Source organism: Phyllostomus discolor, chromosome 2 (assembly GCF_004126475.2).
Source record: "Phyllostomus discolor isolate MPI-MPIP mPhyDis1 chromosome 2, mPhyDis1.pri.v3, whole genome shotgun sequence".
Classification (NCBI taxonomy): Eukaryota; Metazoa; Chordata; class Mammalia; order Chiroptera; family Phyllostomidae; genus Phyllostomus; species Phyllostomus discolor.
In genome coordinates, this window is record NC_040904.2 from 46,372,659 (window position 1) to 46,387,590 (window position 14,932).

General features: G+C 39.5%; 1 protein-coding gene across 2 annotated transcripts; it reads left to right on the top strand.

Annotated features, from left to right (window-relative positions):
• The first annotated feature begins 2,673 nt into the window (after positions 1-2,673).
• HRG (histidine rich glycoprotein) lies at positions 2,674-13,673 on the top strand. Of its 2 annotated transcripts, none has more exons than XM_036017816.1 (8): positions 2,674-2,935; positions 5,454-5,570; positions 6,409-6,499; positions 7,661-7,827; positions 9,187-9,267; positions 11,288-11,389; positions 12,503-12,855; positions 12,916-13,673. In XM_036017816.1, the coding sequence occupies exons 1-8, from the start codon at positions 2,744-2,746 to the stop codon at positions 13,316-13,318; spliced, it is 1,506 nt and encodes a 501-aa protein (XP_035873709.1). In that variant the 5' UTR covers positions 2,674-2,743; the 3' UTR covers positions 13,319-13,673. The 2 variants fall into 2 exon arrangements, with proteins under 2 accessions (XP_035873709.1, XP_035873710.1); XM_036017817.1 differs by having other exon boundaries at positions 12,503-12,840.
• Positions 13,674-14,932: the final 1,259 nt, after the last annotated feature.

Sequence of the window (14,932 nt, forward strand, 5' to 3'; positions counted from 1 at the left end):
GGGTAGGAGAAGGACCTGGATGTAGGACAAAGTCTACCTGAGAAAATTTAAAGAAAGAGCAAGAGTAAGCATTATCAGATGATTGAAAGAGGATAAGTAAGTGTTGACAATAATGCTTCCTTTGAATTTAAGAAAGTCAACTCAGTAACTCCTCGGTCAAACCTACTTTTCCTCCTGTATCCTCTCTGTTGATGGTGCTCTTGTCCATTCAGCAAGGGACACAAAGAAAGGGACACAAATTCCAGGGTCCTTCCACATCCATTTTTACTGAAAAACAACAACAACAACAACAACAACAACAACCACAACAACAACTATAGGAAGGTGTTATAGAACACCTTTGGGAAATTCTGTGTAGGGCTGGCAATGGTTTTCCTCTGTTTGCCCCCAGGTCCATTCTCTGTCTTTTCAGGCCAACTCCTGTGGAGTGAGTGCCCAGGCTCCCCTGCAGGCTAGTTGACTACTGGGGTCAAAAAGCCAATGGGAGGAGGCTATCAGAGGGAAGGAGAGGTCCGGGTGCTTGTTCCCTGTTCTTGCCCACTTCAGCACTAGGTTTTGGCAGTGGCTCCACCCCTCTCCAAGGCTGTTGCTGCCAAGGGGCCCCTCCTCCAGAAACTCCACCTCCCCCTGGGCTTGGGTAGGGCCACTCTGCCTCCAGCTTTCTCAGGCCTGGAGTGATCAAGGCCTCCCACTGTTGCTCTTTTGCAGGTGTCTCAGCACCCCTTGTTCTTCCTTTAACTTGGCCCATAAGGTTTCATTCCCTTCAGTTAAACTATCTGAGTAAAATTGTGTTTCTTGCTAGACCTTGACTGAAACAGGGTTTAAAACTCCACATGACACCCTACTTATTTTTCCTTCGTATAGGAAGTAGAGAAGAGTAATTGTGTGTGTATATTGCCTACTCCTCTTGAGCAAATTATGCCAAAGCCTATGTGCCTCTTCTAAAGAAGCAGCTGCCAGGACAGAGGACAATAGTTATATCGGCAAATTTCCTGTTGCATTAGTTTGCTGGGGCTGCCATAACAAAGTACCACAAACTGGGTGGCTCAAACAACAAAAATTAATATTTTCACAGTGCTGTAGGCTACAAGTTGGAAATCAAGGTGTCACAGGGTTGGTTTCTTCTGAGGCTTCTCTCTTCAGCTTGTAGGTGACCACTTTCTCTCTGTGTCCCCACATGGTCTTCCCTCTGTGCTCATCTGTATCCTAATCACCTCTTCTTATAAGGACACCAGTCATATTGGATTAGGTCCCTGTGTACTAACTTCATTTTACTTAATTACCTTTTTAAAGACTTCTATCCAAATATAGTCACATTCTGAGGTACTGGGGATTAGGACTTCATTATATGAATTTTGGGGGTCACAGTTCAGCACATAACACCTCTCACACTTCAAAAGATACATGTGTGCTTAAGAGCCCTGAAACACCAATCCAAAAGAACCTATGCACCCCAATGTTCATAGCAGCACAATTTACAACAGCCAAGTGCTGGAAGCAACGTAGGTGCCCATCAGTAAATGAGTGGATCAAAAAACTATTTGAGTTTTCTGGGCCGAGGGCTGAGGAATCAGCTTAATCCCAGCTCCGTCCCCCAATTCTGAGTCCCTGCCCCAATGGTATAGTCTCTCTAACTACTTTTCTGGGATGGGTGGGCATCAACTGGCTTGACTTCTACCTTCACTATGGTTCTCTTACACATGAACCAATTTTTTTTTGGCTACACTTTAAGGGCCATGGAAAACTGGAAATATATGGGGTGTCCCCAACTTCTTCTCAAGCATAATAATAATAACAAAAACAATAATAATAATAAATAGCATAATTTATTCAGCACCTGAATCCATGCCAAGAATTGTATTGGTTACATTATGTTTTCTTATTTAATTATCATACCATCTTGCTAAGCAGTATTAACCCCCTTTTTATATATGAGGAAACTAAGACTCAGAGAAGTTTCATAGCTTACCCAGCATCACACAGTAGAAGAATAACAATGCAGAGTTGAAACTGAGATCTGACTTCAAAGAAACAATCTCTTAATCATTCTGTTCTACCTGAACTCCATTCCTTTTTGGTGTTAACTGTCTGAACAGGGGTGTCCAACCTGCAGCCCATGGGCTGCATGGAGCCCAGGGTGGCTATGAATATGGCCCAATACAAAATTGTAAATTTACTTAAAATATTATGAGATTTTGTTTTTGTTAGTGTTTAATGTATTTAATGTGTGGCCCAAGACAATCCTTCTTCCAGTGTGGCCCAGAGATGTCAAAAGGTTGGACACCCCTGAGACCTCTCCCTTAAATAATACAGCTGCTTTCTACTAAAGACTTCTAGTGCTATAATCCAAAGAGGGGACTCATGGTGGTAATTTCTGGCTGAGATAGGCAGGCAGATGTAGGAAAATTACTTCTAACCCTATCGCCCACACTAACGAGGCAGTGCTTATGGTCAAAAACACACTGTGGATCTGGTATCGACTAGAAATATCCAGATTTGTGCAGATGGCAGTTTCACCCACTCACCAGAACATTTCAACATTCTGTCCCCAGGACCAATTAATCATTTACAGCATGCTGACAGACATTTTAACCAGGGGTCAAGGTGAATCTCCCTGGTCACACAATAAAAATGGACAAAAACCATTTAATTAATAGTGTGTGTGCATGTGTGTTTAAAAGTTTGAACAAAATTCTCTGCTGTGGTATACCATAACAAGGAATGGTTTTCAGATTTTAACACAATGAAGGCATTCACAGCAGCTCTGCTTTCCATCCTTTTGATCACCCTGCAGTATTCCTGTGCTGTGAGTCCCATAGACTGCAATGCTACTGAGTCCCTGGCTGAGAAAGCTCTAGACCTGATCAATAAAGGACGTCGGAATGGCTACCTTTTCCAGTTGCTGAGGGTTGCTGATGCCCACTTGGACAAAATGGTAAGAAATTGCTGATGAAAGAGCTTAGTTGGAAAACTATGCACCAGGGGCAAATGTGTCTCTAGTCTGTAAGCCTATTGCTTTGCACAGTGGAATGGCTTTGGTTAGGGTTTTCTATTTAGTTTCTGCTGCTGGCTCTAAACTGTTTTATTTTTTTTTAAATTAACATTTGTTATTAGCATGTCCTTAACTGTGAATCAGTCTATGAATACTTATGATGAGTCCAATCAAATGCTAAGTACTGTAAGAGAAAAATTAGAATGAACTGTGGTGCTTGTCCTTATGGGAATAATCATCAGCTCACACACACATATAGACAAACTGTGTAGGGTAGGATATATTTAAGTGACCAAGTGAGTGGTATAGATGCTGGACAATTTAATGAAATGTGATCTATTATAACTGAATGAGAGAAAGCTTTATTTGGGTCCCATCAAATAAGCAGGATTTGAATAGGAAGATGGCCTGAGGAATTACAGGATCTACCTCTATGTGGGTAAGAAATCAGGAAGGAGAGTATTAGGGAGTAGTTAAATATAAGCAGGGTATTCTAGAAGCTCTATGTGAGATTTGGCACAGGTAGCAGGGAGAAAAAAAGAATGTAGTCTTATCTTGATGCAAAGCAAGCCTGCTGTCTTCACTTAGGTCAGCAGTTTTCAACCAGTGTGCTGCAAGAGGCACACTGGTGTGTCACAAGAATTTTTAAAACATGCAATACCTGACTATTTAGTCAGGGGCACTGACCTCTTTTTTCTTAGATTGTCGAATTTAAAAAAATGACAACAGCCAACATAACAATATTCACCTGGTATGATTCATTCACCTTGTATGAATGAATCAAAATTATACCACTTTTTGTCTGATCAGCAAGAAAAAAAATTTTTTTGGTGTGCTGCAGAATTTTAGTAATTAGTTTATGTGTACCATGAGATGCAAAAGGTTGAAAATCACTGACTTAGCAAAATACCTGAACAGACACTACTCCAAGGAGGACATACAGAGGGCCAGAGACATATGAAACAAAGTTCAGCATCACTAGCCATCAGAAAGATGCAAATTAAAACCATAATGAGATATCACTTCACACCGGTCAGAATGACCATCATAAACAAATCAACAACTTGTTAGTGCAGGCAAAGTTGTGGAGAAAAGGCAACCCTAGTACATTGTTGATGAGAATGCAGACTGGTATAGCTACTGAGGAAAACAGTATGGAATTTCCTCAAAACAACTGAAAATGGAACTGCCTTTTGACCCAGCATTCCACTGCTGGAATTATACCCTAAGAATCCCGAAAATCAATTCAAAAGAATCTATGAACCCAATGTTCATAGCAGCACAATTTACAATAGCCAAGTGCTGGAAGCAACCTAGGTGCCCATCAGTAAATGAGTGGATCAAAAAACTATGGTACATATACACAATGGAATACTACGCAGCAGAAAGAAAGAAGGAGCTCCTACCCTTTGCAACAGCATAGATGGAAATGGAAAGCATTATGCTAAGTGAAGTAAGCCCGGCAGTGAATGACAAATACCGTATGACCTCACCTGTAAGTGGAACCTAATCAACAAAACAAACAAGCAAAATATAACCAGAGACACTGAAATAAAGAACAAACTGACAGTAACCAGAGGGGAGAGGGGAGAGAGATAATGGGGGAAATAAGGGAAAGGGTCATCAAGAACATGTGTAATGGACCCATGGACAAAGCCAAAGGTGGGTAGGATTGAGGGTAGGAGGTGGGGGTGGGTGGGGCAGGGAAAGTGGTGGTGGGAAAATGGAGACAACTATGTTGAAACAACAATAAAAATGATTAAAAACGAGAAAGAAAAGCACTGACTTAGATCATATGCTTATTTGGAGTAGATTTTAGGGCTTGATAGAGATTATGGAGGGCGGCCTCCCTCGACAACCCCCTAAAATAAACTACCCTTTTGGAGAACCACTAAAATCAAGGAGGTCAGACAATAGAACACCACAGAGGACAAGCAGATAACTTTATTCATAAAAGTATTAGATGTGGAGGCACTACAGTTACTGAGAATGAGTACAGAGATTTAGGACTCAGCCAGCAATTCAGTAGCTACTAGTTCCATTCCAGGCTCTCTGCCACATTGTAGGACACAGGATGAATTGGCCCAGTGCTATCTCTAAATGTAATATAAGTGGGGAGGAGCACAATGTGCCTGGGGAGATGGATGCAGGTGACATGGACATGAACTATAAAGCTATTTTACATGTTCAGGGATGAGGAAATGAAGACCAGATCCAAGCAGTGAAATTTAGATAAATGAAAATGAAGAAAAGACATGAAACATTTCAAAAAAAGATATTCCACAGGGAGGGGTGGGAGGATCAGTGTTTCTCATTTCAATGTGTCTCTCTCTTTCAAATCAATAAAAAGCATATCCTCTGGTGATGATTTAAAAAAGAAATAAATCAAGAGATTGATTCTACTGAAAACATATGAGGCACCCACATGCTACTCACCTGCTGCTCTCTTGGAATTTCTTAGGAATCCGTAGCTGTCTATTACTTAGTCTTAGATGTGAAAGAAGTTGACTGCCCGGTCCAATCCAGGAAACACTGGGATGACTGTGAGCCAGCTATTTCTAGACGTCCATCTGATATAGTAAGTAACCATGGCACCATCTCTTCTTATCATTCTTGACTTCTATCTATTCAGGGTAGTTATGTGCCTAGGCTAACACAGCAAAAGAGTAAGACCAGTTTCTGTCTTTTGACTAATGAAGATTATGTCAGCCTTAATTAATATTCTCTTGAGAGCCATACCTACAAACCCAGTTCAAAGTAAGTCATTGGGGCTTGTGGTCACTTGGTATAGCATGACCAGCTGTGAGACCTTGTGCAAATCACCTAATGTTGGTAGACTTCCGTCTTCTTAGCTGTAAAATAAGAGAAAGAGTTTAGAACAGATAAACTCTAAGATCCTTTATGGCCCTGACAGTCTATGGGTCTAGGAACCTATGAACTTGTAACTGCGTCTGATGAAGGCTGGCCCCATTAGCAGAAATGGCCAAAGGGATTAGTTGCAATTGCCTTGAGGAATGGGGTCTTGTTCTGCACACTGAATGTGGGTACTCAGGTCCCAGGATCTCTGCCACAAGAGAACACAAAGATGAAAAAGCACAGATCTAAGATTTCAGTTCCAGAAAATAAGACATTTACGTACCTAGAAATTTTAGCATTGCTTCATCTTGAAAATGCTTAAGATATAGCCATGGCCTGCTTAAAGAGTTTCTCCCTGGTCCTCTTAAGGGTTTTGGATTCCTATAGCATCTAACTCACAGGAACAGATTAAGAAAATATGGGTTTTTGAAAGAGGATTTGTTGAGAGAAACTGCAAATAAATTTTAAGAAGATAATAGAGTATGTTGTATCACTTCTTTGTTTCTTCATATCCAACCTGAAGAAAGCAGTAAGCAAGGACAAACTCCTCTTTCTTACAGGTGATCGGACAATGTAAAGTAATAGTCACAACATGTTTGAATGAATTTCAGGATCTAAGAGTGAATGACTTCAACTGTACCACAAACTCTGGTATGGCAATCTATTAAAATGCTACTTAATTCTAGATTAATATAGAATTCAATCAGACAGTGGTATTTAACACATAAAACTATGAGGTACATATTGAAAATGATGCCTATGCTCATGGAATTGATTATTACTCTCTGAGAAGAGAAGCAAGAGAGGTTTCCTGTGTTATATTGGTGCACTTTTTAAAAAAGAAATTCTATACGTAAAAAGGAATCTACATGAGGCAGTGTAGCATCACTGTAGAGAACATGGGCTCTAGGGTCAGATTTGCTTGAATTTAAATCTTAGCCTCTTCATTTATAAGTTGCAGGGTCTTGAGGGTAAGGTAATTACCCTCTTTAAGCATTCCTCATGGGTAAAATAAAGCTAATAATAGTCTTAGCTTTTTGGACTTTTGTTAGAATTAAATCAGATGCTTTATGTAGCATACTTCCAAAGTACTTAGCACTCAGCATCTAAGTTATATATTAATACTACAGTTTACAAAGCAGTTATACACATGTCATCTCATTTAATCTCACAACAAGACTGAAGTTATGATACTTTCTATTTTAGAGTTAAAATAACTGAGGTTCAAAGAGGTTCAAAGAGTTTCAGAGTTACTTGGCCTCAGGCACACAGTAAAAATGTGGTGAATATAACCCTACCCCACGAGTGTTGAATACAAATTCTGTGCTCTTACTATTTACTTTTCCAAAAAGAATTAGCACAGAATTCTTTTAAAAATAGCAAATCTCAACATGATTCAGTATATAAAAATTGAACAACCAAGCAAATCCTTCAGGAGGTTGCCTTAAAGACGATTGAGCTGTATCTTCTCCCTCTGGGCAAAACTTCATGTTAATGATGCTCTCCCTCCTTGGCAGAGATAGGAAGCATTCATTAAAACATTAACACTCTAGGAATGATGGAAGTGGGGCATCACAAATAGGGTCATGACAGAAACTTGAACATCAGGAGGATCTGGGTTTAAGTTTAGCTCTGCTGATGATTGGCTGATTTGCTAGAACAAGTTTCTTAGCATCTCCAAGCCTCAATTTTCCTATCTGTAAAATGGAAACTTTTGTCATTCTTGCCACCATGTTTATATGCATTAAGTCTCAGCATTGACATTGCTGTTTCCAACCCAATAACCACAAAGCTGCCATCTTCTTTCTCCAGTCTTCTCTGTACTGGCCAACACTAAAGACAGCCCAGTACTCGTTGACTTCTTTGAGGATACCGAACTCTACAGAAAAGTAGCAGAGAAAGCCTTTGAGAAGTATAAAACGGAAAATAGTGACTTTGCCTCTTTCAGAGTGGACCAAGTGGAGAAAGTTGCAAGAGTGGTGAGTCTGCAGTAATGTCCAATTAGAGTCTGAGGCCCCAGGCTCCAACATTGCAGGCACAAATTCAGTAGCACTGACCCTCTCCAGCGACCTCACACGGCCAGCTGATTTTATTATTATAATTTAAAATTTTTTCAGTTACAGTTAACATTCAATATTGTATTAGTTTCAGCTATATAGAAATTCAAAAAGATATATACACCCTTATATTCATTGCAGCATTATTTTACAATAGCCAAGATATGGAAGCAACCTAAATGTGTACTGATAGACAATTAGAGAAAGATGTGATATATATATATATATATATATATATATATATATATATATATATCATGTTATACATATATAACCATCCATGATTATATATAATGAAATATTACTCTGTTATAAAAAAAGAATGATTTTTTTAGCATTTTGACAATATGGATGGACGTAGAGGATACAATGCTAAGTTAAAGAAGTCAGAAAAAGAAAGACAAATACCAGCTGTTTTTAAAATTGAGAACCCCTGTTTCAGTATCAAGAGACAGGCAGCAGATACCACAGAACTGCCCTCCTATAATTTTTTATTTTGGGGAGTTGTGAGGAATGTGATATCTAACAGTGAGGGGAAAAACCCAAACAAAAAAAAGAGCAAAAGACAGAAGAGCATATTAGGGTTATGTGAATCATTAAAATCACCTGGTCCTAATCTCCTTGTATTATGATGGAAAACAGAGGCTCAGTGGTATGGCTGGAGCTAGGCTGTTGGTTCTTCCTCCCAGCCCAAAAACACAAGTGCCTCCCAACTCCCACACAGAATGGTCTTGTAGAGAAGTTGATGTTGTCTTGTATTTTGAAAATATAAAATTAAATAGATTATGGTGCATACAAGCAGTGGAATGAATACAGTGCAATTACTGAAAAGAATGTTTTGGACCTACATGCACTAGAAAGAGTTTCAAAATACATTGCTAAGGGGAAAGCAGGTTACAGAACAATACTTAGACTATGAGACCCTTTACATTAAATAATTAGATATACTTGTATATACACAACATATTTAGGAAAAGGCTAGAAGGGAAAACACATCAAGTGAATGATAATGGGACCTCTGAGAAGAACAGGCTGAAGTGCAGGAAGAATGACTTTTTACACTATGCTTGATTATGTCTGTATAATCTAAATCTTTTCAATGAAATAGTATTTACCTTATCACTTATACAATACATTTTAAAAAGGAAAAGACAATAAGAAGAATAGCACATATTGGTGATTTTGAATCTGCATACTGCCTTTACAGTATATTAAATAGTAGGTATCTACTGCCTTTTTTTTTTAATGTTCCTGAAACTCCTTTGATCCTATTTGTTGTAGAGAGGAGGGGAAAGAACCGGTTACTATCTGGACTTCTCTGTAAGGAATTGCTCTCATCACCATTTTCCCAGGCACCATAATGTGAGTATATTAGATGTCTGTGAAATACTAGGTAATATTTAGAGGTTAATTATGTGCCAGATACCCTTGTAAGGGCTTTACACATATGTTAACCCATTACCCCTATGAACCAGATATTATTTATATCCCCAATTTACATATGGGGAAACTGAAACATGGAGAATTAAGTGAACCATGAGAATATCATTTTTAAAATATACATGATATATACCTAAAATTAACACTGAGGGGTTTTTTTTAGTTCATTAGGATTAAAGACTTAGCTAAAACGAATAACTGGAATGCATTAAAAACCTACATTCAGGGAGGGGTGCTTTCATTTACTTTATCTCATTTACTCCTCACAGTGATCCTATTTGATAAATGGGGAGGTAATAGGATCAGTAAAGTAAGGGTCTTTCCCAATGTTCACCACCAAGCTGGTATCAGAATCCATTTCTATGCTCAGTCCAGTGTGATTTTTCCCTTTATAATTTATAAATTGATACTCATGTGCATGCAGGAAGATGTTATGAGTGATACACAGCATTCATATAGCAATCTATAGTTTACAAAACATATATTATTGTCTTGTTAGAGCCCTGTGACAACCCCATTGAGGAGAAACAAGTGTCTGCTTCCATTTCACTGGGACAGAAGGGCCTAGAAGCTTAAATACTTACCCATGGGCACTTAGCTAGAAAGTGTTAGGTCATAGGATTTTAATGGTGGTCTTCTGATTTCAAGTCCAGGATTTTTATGGAGTACAACAATGTGTTTTCCAAGGCCAGAAGAGAGAAAGTATTTATTAATTCTTTTTCTGGCTGTTCAACTGTGCAACATGAAGTAGTTCTAGAATCCTGCTTAGTGGCCACCAGAAACAACACTACCTCCCCCACTCCCATCCCAACACACTCTTAACTGTCTTGTTGTGGATAATGTAAACCCAGTGCAGAAACGTGGAGGCTGGTGAAGAGGAGCTCAGTACTAAGTGCTTTATAGCATTATCTTATTTAATTAACTCCTCCCACAACCTGTGGGTAGATAGTACTGTACCCATTTACAAACAAAAACTGAGTTTCAGAAATTTTATGCAACTTACCTAAGCCTCACACAACTGGTAAATGATGAAACCAGGGTTAAAGTAGGTCTGTCTGATGCCAAACTGTATTCATAACCTCAATGCTTAACAGTCTTTTCTAAAAGAGACTTCTTGTAACTGTGACAGCTGGGTTTACAATTCTCTGCATCAGAGGGGAGCCAGCCAGTTGTAACCTCTGAACTTAGGGTAGGGGCAGCAAATAGTCACTTTGACAAGGTCTATGTAAAACTGTTTTTATATTGGCTTTCTCCTTTCCAGCTCTTCTCTGAGGAACTGGTTAAAGTTGTATAAGTCTCTCCTTTACACTATTCATTTTCTCTAGGCACAAGCAATTCAGGTCTTCAGTGCAGAGTAGATGGCCTAAAGTCAAGGCATTAAGGACATAATATTCCCTACTACTACCCATGGGGAAGCTCAATGCTAGTGACCAGTCATAGAAGAGAAACACAACAACTTGTGCCCTGGCTGGTGTGGCTCAGTTGGTTGGGCATGATCCTGCAAACTGAAAGGTCACAGGTTTGATTTCTGGTCACAGCACATGCCTGGGTTGTGGGTTTGGTCCTCAGATGGAGACAGCCGATCAATGTTTCTCTCTCACATCAATGTTTCTCTCCCTCTCTTTCTCTCTCCCTTCCTCTCTCTCTCTAGAATCAATAAAAGAAAAAAATATTTAAAAAAAGAACCACAGCAACTTGTTATGAAGAGCTTTGGAACCTGTACTTTCCCCAAAGTGTTGACTAGGAAATATTGTTAAATAACTGGTAGAGATACTTGATACTATTACCCTGATTTTTCTAGAGCTCTCCTTCCTTTCCAGAATGTCTGGAAGTTCACAACTCCAGCATACCTTTACATCACCTGCATACATGCATGTATACACACACACACACACACACACACACACACACACACACTAACAGGCTTCTCTCTTATTTGTAGGTTTTTGGTTTCTGCAAATTAGATTTGTCCTATAATGTAGGAACCTCTGACATGGAAACTCCAGAGGATGTAGTCATAAATTGTGAAGTCTTCAAACTTAAGGTGGGTAGCCTAAGCAGACTTTGTCATGAGCAGTGCCAGACTAAATAATATTTTCACACACGCAGTGTATTTTGTTCTTATTTCTGTGTGTGTGTTGGTGTGTGGGGGTGTGTATGAGAGAGATGAGATGTGATGGGGGAAGGGTTTAAGAGAAATACAGAGAGAACAGCCCCTGGGGAAATGAGTGCAATTGATGGTATGACACAAGTATGAAGTTTTTTCCAAAAATTGGAAAGGGTAAGATTTGGCATGAAAGTAAAATATGACTAATTTAATCAACATTTAATAAATTTGAAAATGGTCCTTGCAGTTTGGACTCCAGCACTGAGACTTAGTAATCCTAGTTTTATTATTAGGCACAGAGGCTAATGGGAATGAATTAGTTTCAAGTTTATCTATAAAGATATACAAAATAAGATGCAAAACAATATTTTATGAGAATATCTGTGTGTAGAAACCTTTGTTCTGCACTCAAATATTCTTCACAGTATTTTTTATACCAGCAAAAAACCTGAAAATAATTCAAATATTCATGTGCCAAACCTAAGAGCTGGGGCAGGGAGGGCAGGGGAGAGCAGGTTAGTCACCATGAACATGGCTGCATAGATTTTTTTTAAAAAGTTAAAACTTAAGGAGGGTGAAGAGGCAAAGTGTTCATCCTTTTAGGAGTAAGAAATGCTTATATCATAGGACCTCAGAACTCCGTTGAGCGACTAAATTATAAGGCACTAGTTTTCTAAATATTGGCCTACAGATGAGTAGCCTTCTATAAATTTGGCACTTTATGTTGAAGTGAGAAAAACAAAGATAATAAGAAAAGTTTTTTTGTGTTTTAATATATTTTATTTAAAGAACCATCCTTTACTCTGTGATTATTTTTCTGTTGTCATCAATATTATTCCTACTATGAAATGATAGTGGTAGATGACAGTTTTTGTTTGTGTTTGAAATGCCAACTTCAGCTAGATAAAAATTTGAGAACCCTTTTTTGTTCTCTTACTTTTAAGATTTCTTTGTAGAATCCAAGATGGTGGTAGACATTGGCCTAAATCAAATTAAATTTCTAATTTCTCCTTTATATGGTGATATTCACTTTTCTGTGTCCTTTTCCAGGACCATAGAAACATCAGTGATGTACCGCTCCATCTGGGGCCTCCCTTCCTCTACATTGGCAAGCATCCATTTAAGAATAATGGGTCCAGAGATTACCGCCATCCCCACAAGATACATAAACGTGGATACCCACCTTCTCTAGAAGACACAAATCACTCAGACAGACCACCACTTCCACCAGGACCTCCTCCACCAGGACCTCCTCTGCCATTTCCTCCTTTAAGATGTCATCACTTCCATTTTGGCGCCAATAGAACCCACGTACACCCTCGTAATCATAGTTCCAGTGAGCACCATCCCCATGGGCACCATCCTCATGGGCATCATCCTCATGGACACCGTCCTCATGGGCACCATCCCCATGGACCCCCTCCCCATGGACATCGTCCTCATGGGCACCATCCCCATGGACCCCCTCCCCATGGCCATGACTTTTATGACCACGGACCCTGTGACCCACCACCTCATAGCCAAGGTCCCCAAGATCACCATCACAGGAACCATGGCCCACCACCTAGGCATTCAGAAGAAAGAGGTCCAGGTAGAGGACACCATCCCTTCCAATGGAGACGAATTGGATATGTTAACCGATTCCCTCCATTAAAGAATGGTGAAGTTCTTCCTCTTCCTGAAGCCAATTTTCCTATCTTCTCATTGCCCAACCACGACCATCCTCTAAAGCCAAAAATTCAGCCCTTCCCTCAATCAGCCTCTGAATCATGTCCAGGGATGTTTAAGAGGGAGTTTTCACAAGTCTCAAAGTTTTTTGCGTATACATTACCAAAAGAAAAGCTGAGTTCCTGGAAAGATGAGTAATGTTCTGAATTAGAACAATAAATAAAATATAACCAGTAATAAATGCAAAATTAGAAGCTATTTTACCTTACTTTCATGTTCAGGATAGGACAAAATGTGGGTGGGGGAGGTGATGGCGTGAGAAGAGCAAGACAAATGGAGAGGAGAAGGAAAAGCTTGGAGTGACAAATCAGAAGTTAATTCTCTCAGTGGCTACTACAATACTCAAGACAAATCTCTGATGCTCAGACTTTTCTATTTCCTGGACTGGACTCCTGAAATGCCAGCATCATTCCTCTATTAATTAATACTTATGCTGTAGCTGGGCATACCAAGAAACTATACATTGTCAAATAAATGATTATTCTTATAAAAGTGATCCAAATTCTCTTCTACTTTTTTTTTAAATTTCTAGTCCTCTAAATTTTGTTTTGGAAAAATAAGTTCTAATTTTAATTATAAAGCAAACAAAGCTCAGGCTATAATGTACAAAGAACTTTATAGACATGAATCATGATCATAAATTTAAGTGCACCAGAAATATCACTTTCTTTTTAGAGCATATTAATTTTTACTTCAGGTTGCCATCCTACTGGGCTAATAGAAAACTTAACCTTCTTGGAGTTCCCCCACCATGCTGCTCCCCGCACAAAGTTATGCCACATTTGAGACTCTCACCTAGTCCAAGGCGGTGGGCACAAGAAAGAGATCTGATTCTTTATCGCTGGGCCATCAGGTACCCCTGCTGAGGGATGCTTCCTACCCTGTTCACATCACTCTTTGGGTGTGGTTTATCTGCTACCTCTGCATCAAACTGGGGTTGTAGGAGTCTTGGTAAGACTACTGATGAACATGACTGCCAAGAGATACTGTGTGACTGTTTGCTCCTCAAGATCTTGCTGTCTTTCAGCCCACATTTCCAAAAAGCAGGGCAGAGGTATCCTCTGCTCCCAGGCCCCCAGACTCTGTTCTTCTCATACCTCTTCCCCAGGCTAGGGGCTTTCTAGTCTCAAAAAGTTTTCTTTATTCACTTTTGATCCCAGGACACTCTTTTTCCACACTTAAATTCTCTTTCTTTTCTCTTTTTCCCAAATCAGGCTCAAGCATTTAGACACAAGTTAATGAGACTTTAAAATTAGGGGTGTCCGAACTTTTGGCATCTCTGGGCCTCACTAGAAAAAGTAGAGCTGTCTCGGGCCACATGTTCAATACACAAATACTAAAGAAAAAAATCTCATAATGTTTTAAGGAAATTTACAACTGTGTGTTGGTCTGCATTCATAGCCATCCTGGGCCACATGTGGCCCACGGGCTGCGGTTGGACACCCCTGCTTCTATCTGACTTACTGAAGCAGTTTCAGGGTGTGTGGTGACTACAGAAGGTAGATTCTAATGGGGGAAGGGAGAGAAAATAAAAAACAAAACAAAACAAAACAACTACGTTTCAGGCTGGTAAGAAGGAGGGGCCCACAAAAATGAAGAAGCAGAAGTGGGAGAAGGAGGAGATGACTGATGTGCTCCTTTCAGAGGAGCTGAAGAGGAGCAGAAGGCTAATCAAGGAAAGGACTCAAAAACAGGACATAGAGGAATGAGGTCAACAGACACAAACTTCACTTCTAAGACAAGTGAGGTCTA